The following is a 14,707-nucleotide window of genomic DNA, read 5'->3' as shown; positions in this document are numbered from 1 at the left end:
TCTTTGCACCTGAATCCATAAAAGAGTTAGAATAGTGACAAAATACCCTCACACAGACACAGTTCTTGAACAGAAAAGATAGGCTGAAAAGATTTACTCACTTATCATAAAGTCACTATCATGAGGTCAGTTTATCTAAAAGGGAATAAAAGAGCAGATCCAAGATTCAGTATAATGATAAGATCTCGCAGTACATAGTGCAGGGGGGATTCCCTTAAAGAGGAGCTGGAGGAATCTACAGGGATGGGCTTGTTTTATGAGAATTATTGCTTCAGCCCAGATGGAAATTATTGTCAAATTAATGTAATTTTTTTTAAAGTTCCCTCCAATAAAAATCAACCTTTTTTTGATTACTTGCTGATTGGGGCTCTATGAGCTAGGTGGAGAAGCAGGTCAATGTGTTGTTTTCTGGTTGCCGAAAGTCTGACGTGACATGTTCTGGTGATGACCAGCATGAAGCCAGATTCTGCCAGCTTTCAGTTTTTACCCAAATGAGTTAAACTATGGTAGAAGTGGCTTCAGGTTACTTGGAGACATGCAGTGTCCTGACAGAGATATATGAGAGGACACAGGTCTGAGTCAAGCGGCAACCTCTGCCTGTAAAATGTGAAGTCTATGCGGAAGTGCAGAAAAATTGCAGTTCACCCTTCATCTGCTAGGGGCTGGCTCCAAAACAGAGCAAATCCCCATAGACTCCCATATTAAAAAGGCCAACTTCACAGCAAAAATAAACATGTTTATAGCCTGGTATAAAAATCCATTTTGGGATTCACAGGTCAAGTTTACCTTCATGACAACTGTGAGGAGAGTGAATTTTTTTCTAACTCATCCATTTAGTCTTGAAATTCTGCATAATTAAGGGCATGTCTATTTGATTGACAGGTATCCAATATCCTCGGAAAGAAGGGAGAGTGCAGCACAACAGCAGTTTTTAGCCGGCTAACAGCGCGCCTTAGCTTAAGTCCCCATCTTAGCTCCACCTCTTTGTCCATTTTTGGACTAACGACACGCATGACGCTACCAAAATGGCGAACACCCAACAAGCTTCACTTTTGCTCTTCAGAAACCTACGGGTGACGTCACGGAGGCTCCGTCTGTCTTTTATATACAGGCTATGGTCTGAATTCTGTATTTTTTAGAAAGTTAAAATATTTGACTGGGTTATTATTAAACATTAATAAATATTTGAGAACTGGGTTATTCCACTAAACTACTTATCTGAGACACATTCCAAATTTGAGCAGATATGTTCAATAAGCTAATTTCTTTGCATGTCTCTTCAAATCAAATCATCATGAGAAAAATCCCAAGCTCGGGGCCGACAGACCTTTGCCAGCAAAGATCCAAGAGAGAGCAGTCTGTCAAAACTGACCATAACGTAACAGGGCAAGAATCACATGCACTCTTCAGCTCCAGAGTCTGGCTGGACTGGGCAAAGCAAAGCAGAGGAGTGTATCATTGAATTGGACCCAAAAACAGCTGAGTTTGCTACTAAGCTGATCAAGATTGACACTAAACTTTGAGAGGGCATGTTTTCTTTCCGTCTCTCTCCTGTTCACAGCATCTTAAAGGCCCCAAGCAGCTCAACCAACAGCCAAATGCAAGCTGTCGATTTCCAGACCATGTCAGCCGTTATGTTGGGAAAACACACTGTCTGGGGCACACAGCTGAAAAGACAACAAGGAAGCTTTTCTTTGTTTTTTGTTTTTGTTTAAGGAGGCAGCTGCACACGTTGTCAGACTTGTCAAACAGCTGAGAGGGAATTGGCTGTGACCAAGAGTGACTGTTTAGCTTTCCTGGGCATTAAGTTGATGGTGATGGTGGGACTTTATCGAAACTATGTTAGACACAATTAGTTTTAATCTGTTTGTTGGCATGTGACAATTAGAGCTTTATTAATTTACTGAAAGGTCGAGGAGTAGAAAGGGGGAAATGAATGTATGTCTCTTGAAACAAGCACATCATCAAGGTAATTACCGTGAGTGCTGCAGTGACGCTGTTAAGTGAAGTGATTCAAGAGGAAACACAACACAGTCGTCATCCAGGAACACAACATGAGAGGCATTTTCAGGAAGAAGAAATATTTTAAAACTGTTTTTTGCATGATTTAATTGAAATAAGAACAGAGTCTTACATGGTAAAACACATAAAGTGGGGCAATGACAGCTTCAGTAAGATCTTAGATTTGAATGATTGATGGACGACGTCGTGCCAGTACAGCAACTAAACACATTTCATGGTGGTGGTACGGACAGGCAGATCGATGTCTGGAGTCGAGACTTCTGATATCAGCCATTCAAAATATCGGAGTTTAAGGCTCCACGGAGTATTCCTTCTGTGTCACATGGTTATGTTAGCCTATCATATGTCAAAATGACGATGATGCTGCTGTTAGTAATGATGAGGTTTTATTTTTATATTTTCCTGGTTTAATGCAGGTTATTGCACATTATGTTTTATTATATTTATCATATAACCAATACATATATTTTTTTATTTTCCATTTAATAAATTTGAATGAACTTATATGAATTTGTAGTTTTATTATTGTCTAATTTTTAAAAGATTTATTTATCTTACTAATATTTAATTTACTAATCAGTATAATGAGGTTTTTGAGGTTTTGTTTTTTATTTTATTTTATACTGTTCTTGCAATAAAGATATTAATATACACTGTACAATTATGATTTTCCTTTAAGGGCCAAGAAGTATCGATATCGATAAAAGTACCATAAACTAATGGCATTGTATCGAAAGGAAAAACTGTTGGTATCGCCCATCCCTAGGTGGTGGTTATTACAGAAGAGTAGGAAAAAAATGGACCTAATCACGTTATGTTAAAGTCTAATTGTAAGAAAATTAAACTTATTGCATTATAATATGCTACACTGTATTGTAAAAAAGATGAACATAAAATGTATTAATGTTTTCATCTTTGAATGAGGATATGCGACAGATCAGAGAAATGTCAAATTTACAAAACCTGATTAAGTTGTTCTTCATGCTGGGCTGAGACATGGCGAGATTCTGCTCTTACGCCTTGGATGGCGCTGTGAAGGAGCTACTTTATTCTCGTTGCGGTGCATACATATATATATAACTTTTAGTTTTAAAATAACAATTGTTTTAACCACAGTTAGCGATGCGCTGTGCTGCTGGCTAGCATGGCGCTGGCTAGCATGGCGCTGCTAGCATGGCGCTGGCTAGCATGGCGCTTTCAACAGAGAGAGCGACAGCAGAGACAGCCAATCACATTACGAAGAAACAAAGTGCAAAGCCAATCATACCAGTTTAAATGGGTTGTAAGGCAGGATTTATCGTAGATAGAGAGCACTGCTGTCTGAGCTGTTTGTGTAACAAAAAAGATAGGGATAACTTGCTGGATGATGGTAGGGACATGTCCTCACTGTCCCTACCCATAAAATGAATTATGAGTAAATTTTCAGTTGTTTAACTTTGTATGTATTTAACTTTTTATAACTCAACTAGATCACTATAACCAGACTGACTTGCACACATTACTTCACACGTTCTTACACATACGCAGTGATTCTTTAATGTCAAGGAGAAATTGCCTAATACACAATTAAAAATGATTTCTTTTAATCATGGAATTTGGAAGGACAATAAAAAAAATTCCTGCAAAATCTTTAAAAAAAAAAGAGCATAGCAGTTTACTTCTTTTTTCATATTTACATAAACAGCTTCACTGTTTTTCCCCTGGTATTTCCTCTGTGCTTCACTCCCATGGGTGCTCATTATGGAAGACGTTTGTTTGATCTATACTTTTATTGCTTTTGAACGTGAAACGCCACATTCTCAGTGGAGCGGACTATCAACATGATGCTAAAACTGCTGCCATTACACAGACAAACACACACTGGAGTACTTCTTTGTGCAAGATGCCATTATATAAACAAGCCAAACTGTGGCATTGTCTTTATATTCAGGCGATGGCCAGTTCTAATTTCTGCAACGAGCTGGTGCTGCAGCATTTCTTTCTTTTCATTTGGAGTATAGATTTCAACCCCTGCCTTAGCAGGACGAATAATCAGGCAAAAACAATCAGTTGTGCCTCACTGCCTCAAGTTCAATTAACCCTTGTAATTAGTTTCCATTTTAAGGGGTCGATTTAGTTTGCCTTGGCTTGCTTTAATAGGTTGATTTAGTTTCAATGTACAAGAGAAACATTTAGTTTTAATAGCAAATAACCTAAGGCTTTAGCAGTGATAAACTCCAACTGGAAAAACATATTTAATAATTAAAGGCATTCAAGGAAAATACACAGTGTGTGATTAAAGAGTAAATCAGACGAGCTGACATACCATAATGTCAGACTACTGGATTTAACATAGGTATGATAAACAAAAATTAATTTACAGTAAATGATATAACAACCATTAAAGCTTTTCACATGAATGATTAGTCTGGTGGGTTTCTGCTGCCAAATATGCTGCTAAAGCTGTCTTCAGACAAGAGATTAACTACATTATTAGCTTCATTGGCATGTTATTGCAGCAGCATTCAGTCGTCAAACGTTGGTCACATTTATGTAAATACTCTTCACCACTTCATATTTAGACACAACAGTGACAAAGAGAGCCTTTTTCATTTGTACGAGATTAGAAAGGACATCAACTGAGCATGAAGTTGGTGTTAAAACAACAGCACATCATGCTGCTATGGACGGTCATACTGCCTAACAGCAGGTGTGTAGTGGTTGTTACAATATACCAGAAGTGGATGGGACCGGTTTGGAATATGTTAACCACACTGATGATATTGACTAACCCTAACCCTTTGGCCCCAGAGCAGCTAAACTTAGACCAAGCCATAGCAAACTTAGGCCGTAACAAAAGTTGAACTGGTTAAAGACTGATGTGTTTTCCTAAAGGGTTTTGAACAGTTACAGTCCATATAATGTCTAGTAAAGTATTTCACTGATGACGTAACATGAGCAGAAAGCTGCAACATCATGTGGGTTTTTACTCTGCACTTGATGAGGGGTTCTTTTTTGTTCTTGGTGCTTTGAGAGTGCTGACAGCTCCACTTGTGTGTGTGTCTATTTTCTGTTGGTTAATTAGAGGAGACAATGAGACAATGAGGAGTCTTGTCTCTTCTAATAAAAGATGCATTAATTACCCCTCTACTAGAAACAATCTGCTAGAATGACTCAAACACACCTCAGTAAGTGATGTATGTATGTGTGTTTATTTCAGGCCTGTACTAGATATTTTTAAATTTATAGTATTCACAACCTCTTGCCCCTAAACCCTCCGCTACCAGGAGTTGAGGGGTTAATATCCGGTTTTACTGGTGTAGCGTCAGGTCTGAAAATGTAACTATAAACATGTGTGGTATCCACAGAAAGTCCAGAATCTCAGCTTACAGCTTACCAGTTCAATGACCACCAAACACAGTTAAGACAACAAACAATTAAAAGACCAGGAACACAAAGTCCAAAAAATATTTAAAACGCAAATTATGTCTCCCCGTGTCCACGGCATTCACAAGGCCAAACGAATCCTCTACTGAAAACTCACATCTCACAGATTCCAACACTGTAAGTTTTATCTCACTATGACCAAGACTTACCTCCCCAGAGTCAAAGAAGCACAATTTATGCTTTACATTTGTAAAAAAAATGTCTTACCTTTGCTGTCTTGCCCCAAAACATATATCCACCAGGATAAAACCGCATTTAGTTAAAAAAAGAGAAAAATCTTCTCATTGTCTTTTGGGAGCAGTTTCTCGTCCAAAAATCATAATTTTCTGCCTATTTGCATGGGTTTTCACGACAAAGAGAAATATATATATATATGTATGTACGTATATGTGTGTGTGTGTGTGTAAACTCAGTGACACAATAACACACTCACTGCTAGTGAGAACTTAGAAACAGAGAACTTTCTACGTATCCATACATTGATAGGGAGAACAAGCAAAGGGGATGGTGCTGACCACCACACCCACTTACACCCCTTTATTTATTCATTTTTATCTTTATTTCACTGTTTATTTCTTGAATCTTGTCTTTTTATGCTTGATTTAGTTTTCATTGTTTTGTTGGGTGTTGCAATAAGAACGTCTGGCTCCAGGGCTTTGATAACTTGATTTTCTGGGTCTATGCCTTTATAATATTTTAATAATCAAAACTGAATTTAGATACCTTTCTAATCATACACAGTGATGGTTATTATTCTGCAGTTTAGAAACAATTAATTGAAAATCGTGGAGAACTCTTCAGCTCATTAAGTGCTGTGCTGTGGTGTGTAATGGCCAGAGTGGAGCAGTGATGTATGAAATTGAGATGAAATTCTGTGCTATGGAGATAAATGAACAATGTATTACAAATTTTACAATCAATAAGCAACAGATTGAATAAACAGTCCTCAGGCAGTTGGTAGATCTGGGACCTGATGTGGAAGATTCACCTTATCATGAAATAAAATAAGACAAGCTGCAGCCAACAGAGCAGAAAACAGCCAAGAAACCAAAATTCACACCTTTTGTCTCACTAACTGGTTAGTTGTTGCTGGTCTTAGCATTACTGCAGCTGAAACTTCAGCTGTGTCACAGTTGCAGTATTTAAATAGACATTAGTGGAATTTCATGGGAATAAAACTTTAATAAGCTTTACTGTACATAACAAAACCTCTCCTCTGTTTTCTTTCTTTCTTTGCCTTTCTGCAGCTAAGATGCTGCTCCAACTGGGCTTACTGATTGGCCTGCTGTTCCTGGGTAATGCAGGCAGTGCATTGGGTTTTGCCCGTCTGCAGGATGACATCGAGCTACGCTCCGCTTTCTCAGTGGCACGCACCAACAGCATGGAGGGTGGGCCTAAAATGACAGTGACCTTCGACACTGTTTACATCAACATCGGTGGGGATTTTGACGCCAAGGCTGGTTTGTTTCGCTGTCGTATCCCCGGAGCTTACTACTTCTCCTTTACTGTGGGAAAGTTTCCCCACAAAGACCTTTCTGTGATGCTGATGAAGAACAGAAATGAGGTGCAGGCCATAGTTTATGAGGAGAATGCTGGAGAAGAGAGGAAGGTAAGATTCTGAGGGGTTTTGCAAATAGGAGGATAGTTCAACTAACTTCACCATATTCACTTATTAATTTATAGGTGATAAATCTAATGCTTGTAGGATGTGTCAGTTTACTACCCCTACAAGTCATTAGTGGACAAAGAAAACCTTTAACAAAAAATATAGATTAATATTCTTTCTGTTGTTTTCTTTTTGTTAAAATCTTTCAGTCAAATTCAGCCCTCATGAAAACTACCAAAAATGGAAATTATTTAAGTTATTTAACCCTTTAAATTTGATAACATCCTGTCAATGTTTTTTTTAAAGTAAATTTTTGAAGTATTTTGTTTTTAATCCACATAAGTTGAGCTATTTTCCATACTCCATACAATACATATCAGGGTGCTGTTTTTTTTTTTGTTTGTTTGTTTGTTTGTTTGTTTTGTTTTGTTTTTTTGTTTTTTGTTTTTTTTTTTTCTTCTTCTTCTTTTAAAGAGGAGTCCTTGAATCTACCAGAAATCAGTAACAACATAAATTTTTATGCATTGGTAGCATTTTTTACAGTCACAGAAATAAACCGTTTTGTTTCCTTTGAGGTAAAAATGTTCTAAAACAATAATAATAATGATTTTTTAAAAATCCCCAAACCAACTATAAAAGCATTGCAGATCTTTAAAAAGTAAAGCCCAGGTCACCTACATGTATTATATGGAAAATAAGTCATTTATTATGTAATTGGATTTGCATTTAAAGGGTCAAAATTATTTGAATATTATATATATAATTGGTAGTTTTGATTAGGATCGAAGTTTACTTGTATTGTTTTTATAGCAAAATTTTGGAGGACTTTTTTGTTCTCTAATGACCCAAAAGGGAGTAAAAAATTGTTCCTAATCTTCTGTTGAGCCTAACGAAAATATCAATTTTAAATTCCAAAGTTGTTCAAGAGAAAGAACTTATTACAAAAAATCTCTCCATGCTGGGTAACACAACCAGAATGATGGCAGAAATTAAGAGAAAAATCACCTGAATGGGCAAAAAGTCCCTGCCCAGATAGCAAAAAAGAAAACAGTCTACAGTTTTGTTTGGCCCATGTTTGGCCTTGACTTACAATGTTGACTTCTTGATTGTGATTGTGGCTGCCAAAGTTCTGCTACATCACCACTTCTAGTGACCCACAAGGAAATTGCTGTAATCTTTGTCCAGGCTAGCTCCTCATATTTGGACCAACGCTGGCCCACACAACACTTACCAGAAGTAGGATTAGTCCTAAATGTGTCTGCTGTCTGGGTAATGACCAACATTAGCCTGACGTTTCACTTCTGATATCAGATATAAGATCTGAGGCAGACCTCTCAGCCTGTAGATCTTTTTTAAGGATATTTCTCTTTTCTCTGGGGAAGTGTTTCTAAAGGTCTTTGATCATGCCAGCGCTTACACCGGCTCTTACAGGGAGTGTTTGTTTCGGAGTGGGGTCTGAGAGTAGAACAGAGAGGATTACTCCCCTGAATGAAAAGCTGTGTGAGGTACAGGATTAGATTATGCATTTGTTGTAAAAACACAAGCCTCTATGGTTCCATAGCCAGGATAGTGAATTCTGCTTCAATCTTCAGGTGCAGAGTCAGAGCGTCATGCTGCATCTGGAGTTTGGTGACACAGTCTGGCTCCGTCTCCATGGAGACCCCCGCTACGCACTCTATAGCAACACCGGACATTACACCACCTTCAACGGTTACCTTATCTACCCTGACACCTACAGCTACCAGACACACCACCATCAACACCATCCCACCTACAACTCCCAGCAGCCCCAGCAGGGTAACATCCATCTGTCCAACAGTAACCAGGCGACGCAGCACGTCAGGCCCGACACAAAGACCACAGCGGAGGAGAAAGAGCTCACACATAGAGGAGAGAAAGAAGAGGAGGAGGATGACGACAACGAAGAGGATGACCAGAGATCTGCTTTCTCTGTGGGGCGCACCCAGAGCATTCTGGGAGTAGACCAGGTTGGCATGCCGCGGCACCAACCAGTCAGCTTCGACACAGCTTTTGTCAACATCGGAGAGGACTTCAACGTCACAGAGGGGGTGTTCACCTGCCGCATTCCAGGGGCGTACTACTTCTCTTTCAATGTAGGCAAACTGCCTCAGAAGACGCTGTCCGTCAAGCTGATGAAGAACCATCTGGAGGTGCAGGCCATGATCTATGATGACAGCCAGGGCGAGAAGGCTCTGCAGAGTCAGAGCTTGATGCTGGCGCTGAAATCAGGAGACACAGTCTGGCTCTACTCCCACCAAAGAGATGGATTTGGAGCCTACAGCAACCATGCCAAGTATATCACCTTTACTGGCTTCCTGGTTTACCCAGATATCACCCCCACCTCCACTTCCACCAACACCAGCCAGTCATATCCAGACAAGAGGCCCTAACTGAAGCGTACTGGAACTGAACATTGTGGGAAGGATTCATGTCAGGTCTGAGAATCAACAGAAGGTATTAGGCTGTGTCTGAGTTACTTAGAGCAAGCGGCTGTCTTTCCTCTTCATATGAGTTCCTTTAGGACTTTTGGACTGAGTGCAGTGCTTAAAAACATAACAAAATAAAAAAATAAAAAAATAAAAACAAAAAACACTGGCTTCCCAGGGCATGACTCCATCACACTCAAATGTGAATATTTCACTTTATAATGACAGCTCAGTCATTATCCACTGACCTCCATGTCAGAACCCTTATTTCAATCTGAGACACCACCAAAGGATTCAGTTTGTTTTTCATTGTTGGTGCACTATGATCAGGGTATTTCCTGATCTGGTCCATGCATAGTGAGACAACATGCAAACCTTCTCCGGTAGTGCTGCAGCAGAGGAAGAAATAAACCCAATTTGAATTGCAGCAAAAGTGAAAAATACTTTAATCCTCAAATATTTCCATCTAAGTAAAAGTGAGAAAGTTGCTAAAAACATTTATGCAGGAACACTCTTAGCCGTCCATCATTTGTTTATTTATTGTCAGGAAAACAGAACATATGTTCAGTGATTTATTGAAGCATGTTCAAACATAAATGTAAATACAGTATATGATGCAAAAAAAAAACTTTATTTCTTCATTAATAAAAGTTCTCCAGGCTTCTTGAAGGACTTTTCAAAGCTCTTCTTTAGAAGTTTCTTTGTTTTGGGGTCAACTACTAGCTCTTTAGAAACCACCCTGTTGCTGAAAAAATACTTCCTGTTATCTCTGAAAGACCTCCAGAAAACCTGGAGAACTTGTGCTCAAGACAACTTTAAAAGGTTATAAGAAAATCTCCTTGGAAGCACATTTTAAAGAAATTAGGAGTGGGTCTAAATTTTTGCACAGTAAGTAGAAAACATTGTGAAACTAGATATCATGGCACACTTTATGTTTCTCCCAATATACAAACATTAAAATACATTTATTGGCTGATATAAGCTTTGAAGTGTTATTTATATAGATATTGGATTTTTAACCTAATTTTGAATAGAAGAAAAGAGATGGGAAATAAAACCCTTTCCTGCAAACATAGCACACCAAGAGGAGGATTAAAGTCAGTTTATAGGAACTGAGACTGAGCTAAAATTTTCACTTGAAATGAACCTGGTAAATATTTAGCACTTTTTCTTTTACCTGAATCTTAGATGAATGTCATAATTGCATTAAAATTGTAGTTTTTCTCTCTGAAATGTAGTGGATGAAGCGATGAAAATAGTCCAGCAAGCAATTCTAAATAGTTCCTAAATGCAGTTATAGAATCAAAGTCAGTTAACCATACAGTCAGATCATTCAGGCACAGTTTAGGCTGCAATTTGAAGCAGTGAGGGACTACTGTCACATCAGGGTACAAAGAAATTTCATTTTTAAGTGAAATATTCCTTTAAGTGCTGTTGTTCTTGTCAAAAAGTTGGTGTTTCTGCTTGTGAGTTAAGAAGTCACTTTGTTTGTCTTTAGGGGTATGTAAAATGCTACGAACTGTGTGTTTTGTGTCAAAATGGGTCTCTTATTCGTGGTTTGGGAGTTTCTCAGCCGCAGCAGGAGCAGAGGACAACAGGACGGAACCAACACAGTTTTGGAAAATGTGCAGAGTCCATATCCGTCCAACTGCTGACCACATGCCACCTCTGAGCCCGCGGGGATCTAGACCATAATTTGATTTTCTAATTCTAGCAGCGTTTAATTCCTGTCCTCAGACCACTACAGGAAAATTGAATTGCTTCCCACAGGCTGCTGTGATATGCATGTCTGCTTAATTTCACACCGCCGCGAAAAAGATGATACTGTTCATATTGTCATGAACCTTGACTTTATGTAATAACCTTCCCTGTTGGAGCAGCACCACAGGAGGTCATATTTCAGTTTTATGGAACATTTAATTTGTTTTATCACTGCTAACTCTGAGGCTTTAAGTTTATGAAACATGATATGAATTTCCCTGCAAGGGATTAATAAATAAATAAAGTATTTCTGATTCTGACAATGGTTTAAATGCACCACTAAACAACAAAGAATGACCAACTTCTTAACGATTGAACCTAACTGATTGATTGTTCCTAATAAAGTGGCCAGTTAGTGTTTATATCAAGGCAAGGCTAGTTTATTTCTATTGCACATGTCATGTACAAGATAATTCAAAGTGTTTCACATAAAACATTAAAAGGATTACAGCAGGCTGCAGGAAGCAGTAGCAAGTGCATTAAAAAGAAACTTTAAAAAAATAAAAGGAAATTAAATAAAAACATGAAAAAGTACATTTAAAACCTATTTCTATGCTTATATTCTTTAAAGCTGCAGTAATTTCAAAGAAATAGAATAAATTGTGAACATTTTTCTTCCACATAATGAGGTCATACTGTGAGTTGATGAATTCAGTCAGTCTAACTCCAGATGGAGTCTCCATGTCAGCTTCAGTGAGTGAGCAGTGCACAGCGTTGGACCGATGATTGTCAGACCTGATGAAATTCAGGAAATTATGACCCATCTGCTAAGGTGTTAGCAAATCCTGCTCATAGCTTGTGGTGTGTAAAGAGACTTGAGTTTATTTATGAATCACTGAGGGACTTGTGTGATGCATGCAACTAAAAATAGTCTGATTTAAACAGAAAAAAAACTACTGAGCAGCTTCATAGGCCCAGTCGATGCCTGCAATATGTGTATTTTTAAGTGAATTTTCTGTACAGTACTCGGAAATCTGTTTGATGTTTCTGATCTGTGCTTCTTTGTTTCTGATAATCCCAATAAAAGATTGTGTATTTGAAAATATGTGGAGCAGACAAGGGTCAAAATGAGGTTCAATGTTATTGATGAATGCAAAATTAGTTTTTTTTAAATCAACTAATTTTGAGTTCTAAAGAACCAATCCAGCCAACATTTTGACCCATGTGTTGTTTTCTTTAGTCTGGCTCATGCAATTTGAAATGTTTTTATTTCTTACATGTAAAATAAATGGACCAATGAAAATGTTTGACAGAATAAAACAGGAGACATCCAGCTTGAAGTGTTGCTTGAAGTATCCATGAAAGCTGCTGTTGTGATGACTAGAAAGAGATCCAGCTTCTTGAGTCTATACTTGGTGAAACAGCACCACCTGGTGGCTGATTCTTGTATGACAGAAACTTCATTTTAAGGAGTTTCTTAAGGACTGAGGTACTGATAGTCTTTTCAACCAGTAGCAAATAAGTAAGCCTCAAAGCAAAATCATTATTACTGAGGAAAAATTGTAGAAAATTCGGCAAAAACTCTAAAACGAATTGATATGAATGAATCAAAATTTAAAAACAACACTTGTTTTTATTCCCATTTTTCATGGGCTGAACTCAAAGATCTAAGGCTTTTCTCTATGGACACAAAAGGCCTTTTTCTCTCAAAGAGTTTACAAATCTGTATAAATCTGTGTCAGTGAGCACTTCTCCTTTGCATAATGCTCAGACTTTGACTTTTATTTACTTTATTTGCTTCTGTGTTCAGTTGTTATGGGTTTGATTAAAATGTTAAACAAAACCTTATTTTCTAATGAAAACAATGCACAAAATGAGGCTTATGATAAAAAAAAAAAAAAAAGAAAAAATTGCTTACCAACAAACAAACCACTCATAATTGCTAAATTAGACTAACAGAGGAGCTCTGAGTGACAGCAAATGAAGAGCTATTTGGGAGCCAAAAGAGTCGACTCTTCTAAGGGAGCTGAATCTTTGAAAAGGCCTGAACTTCCCATCAGTAATTAACAGACCGGTCTTGGCATCACTTTATTGGCTCCCTGTTTGCTTTAGAGTTGATTTTAAAAAATTTTATGTGCCTCCAGTCTCGCCCGCAGTATCTTTTAGCCATACACTCCTTGGTGGTCCTTCAGGTCAGAAGAGAAGTCACTTTTGTCCCCTCAACCAAGAGGAAACCAAACTTTCTCTGTAGCTGCAACTAGACACGGGAACTAGCTTTGCACATTAGGGAGGCCTCTTCTCTTGCTGTTTTTAAATCATCTCTTAAAACATATTGTTAACTCTATTTGGCTTTTAATCCAATTGAGATGCCGGTTTTAACTATTTTCTTTTTATTCATTTTTCTTTTTAATATATGTACTAGTTGTATGTACTGCTCTTACATTTGTGTAAATAAATTTGGACAACTGTGTTTTAAAGTGCTATATAAATAAAGTGGAGTTGGAGTGGTACTAAATAATAGGTTACAAAACATTAAATCATAGGTGAGGATGGTATTCTAGAAAAGCACATTTAAATGGTAAAACAGAAAAATGTCAAAATAAAATATAAAAGGCTGCTTGTATTCACCTTTCTGTCCACATGGAGTTACATTAAACACTTTTAGTATGCATATAACAAGACAGTAAGTTGTCTTGGAAGCTGAAGCTGTAAGGAATTGTGGGAAATTATGATCTCTTTTCACTCACTTAGGAATTTCCTGAAAAAGAATAAATAAATAAAAATAAAATTGTTTACGACGTATGAAAACAGAAGAGGACCATTTCTGTTTCCACTGACTTGTGGCCAAGAGGCACATTCTAACATCCAAAACACCATTAAAACCATTCAAAGACTGGTTTATTAGTATCTTTATTTACATAAATATTTCAGGTGGGGTCCTCGAGAAGCTGGAGTCTGAATGACACAGGCAGGCAGAACATGGTGGTGAAACATGTGGACCAAACAGAGGGACATCACTTCTTCTCAGGAGCTGCATCACCAGCCTCCAGTTTGGCTGCAGCCTCTTTGGGCTCACGGTACGCAGGGAAAACCTCCCACGGCGTGTTCAGGTCGAACTTCCTGAACTCCTGTGCCAGCTCCACAGGCTCAGCCACCACACGCTTCAACTCGTCATCATAACGCACCTGCAGAGGAAAACGTGCTGCAATTAACTACATACAGTCTCTCCATAAATACTGGTAATGCTTTAAAAGCAGAACTCACCTCTACGTATCCCGATAGAGGGAAGTCCTTCCTGAAGGGATGACCCTCAAAGCCGTAGTCCGTCAGAATGCGCCTCAGGTCAGGGTGGTTGGCAAAGAACACCCCAAACATGTCCCAAATCTGTTTAAACACAGTTTTACTCTCAGCTTTGCTGCTAGTGTGGAAGTCTGGTTTGCAGGAATGAAACAGAAACTGGTGGCGTGACTCACCTCCCTCTCATACCAGTTGGCAGCCTTGTGGA

The 14,707-nt window shown here is 38.2% G+C and overlaps 2 protein-coding genes across 3 annotated transcripts in view; one reads left to right on the top strand and one right to left on the bottom strand.

Moving 5' to 3' along the window:
• The window catches only part of c1qtnf4 (C1q and TNF related 4), a 33,821-nt gene extending 23,251 nt beyond the window's left edge, over nt 1-10,570 (top strand). For both annotated transcript variants that reach the window (XM_041993285.1, XM_041993280.1), the window contains 2 exons: nt 6,696-7,057; nt 8,647-10,570. In XM_041993285.1, coding sequence (XP_041849219.1) covers nt 6,701-7,057; nt 8,647-9,465 — 1,176 coding nt within the window. In that variant the 5' untranslated portion in view covers nt 6,696-6,700 and the 3' untranslated portion in view covers nt 9,466-10,570. The remainder of the gene's footprint in view (nt 1-6,695; nt 7,058-8,646) is intronic.
• Nucleotides 10,571-14,096: 3,526 nt separating this feature from the next.
• ndufs3 (NADH:ubiquinone oxidoreductase core subunit S3) overlaps nt 14,097-14,707 on the bottom strand; it is a 4,558-nt gene continuing 3,947 nt past the window's right edge. The window contains exons 5-7 of the mRNA XM_041993291.1: nt 14,676-14,707; nt 14,467-14,586; nt 14,097-14,387 (exon numbers count right to left, since the gene is read on the bottom strand). The exon at nt 14,676-14,707 is cut by the window's right edge and continues 94 nt beyond it. Of these exons, the coding sequence (XP_041849225.1) occupies nt 14,217-14,387; nt 14,467-14,586; nt 14,676-14,707 (323 nt within the window). The 3' untranslated portion in view covers nt 14,097-14,216. The remainder of the gene's footprint in view (nt 14,388-14,466; nt 14,587-14,675) is intronic.

The sequence above is a fragment of the Melanotaenia boesemani genome, chromosome 1, assembly GCF_017639745.1.
Source record: "Melanotaenia boesemani isolate fMelBoe1 chromosome 1, fMelBoe1.pri, whole genome shotgun sequence".
Classification (NCBI taxonomy): domain Eukaryota; kingdom Metazoa; phylum Chordata; class Actinopteri; order Atheriniformes; family Melanotaeniidae; genus Melanotaenia; species Melanotaenia boesemani.
This window is presented reverse-complemented; position numbering and strand designations above follow the sequence as displayed.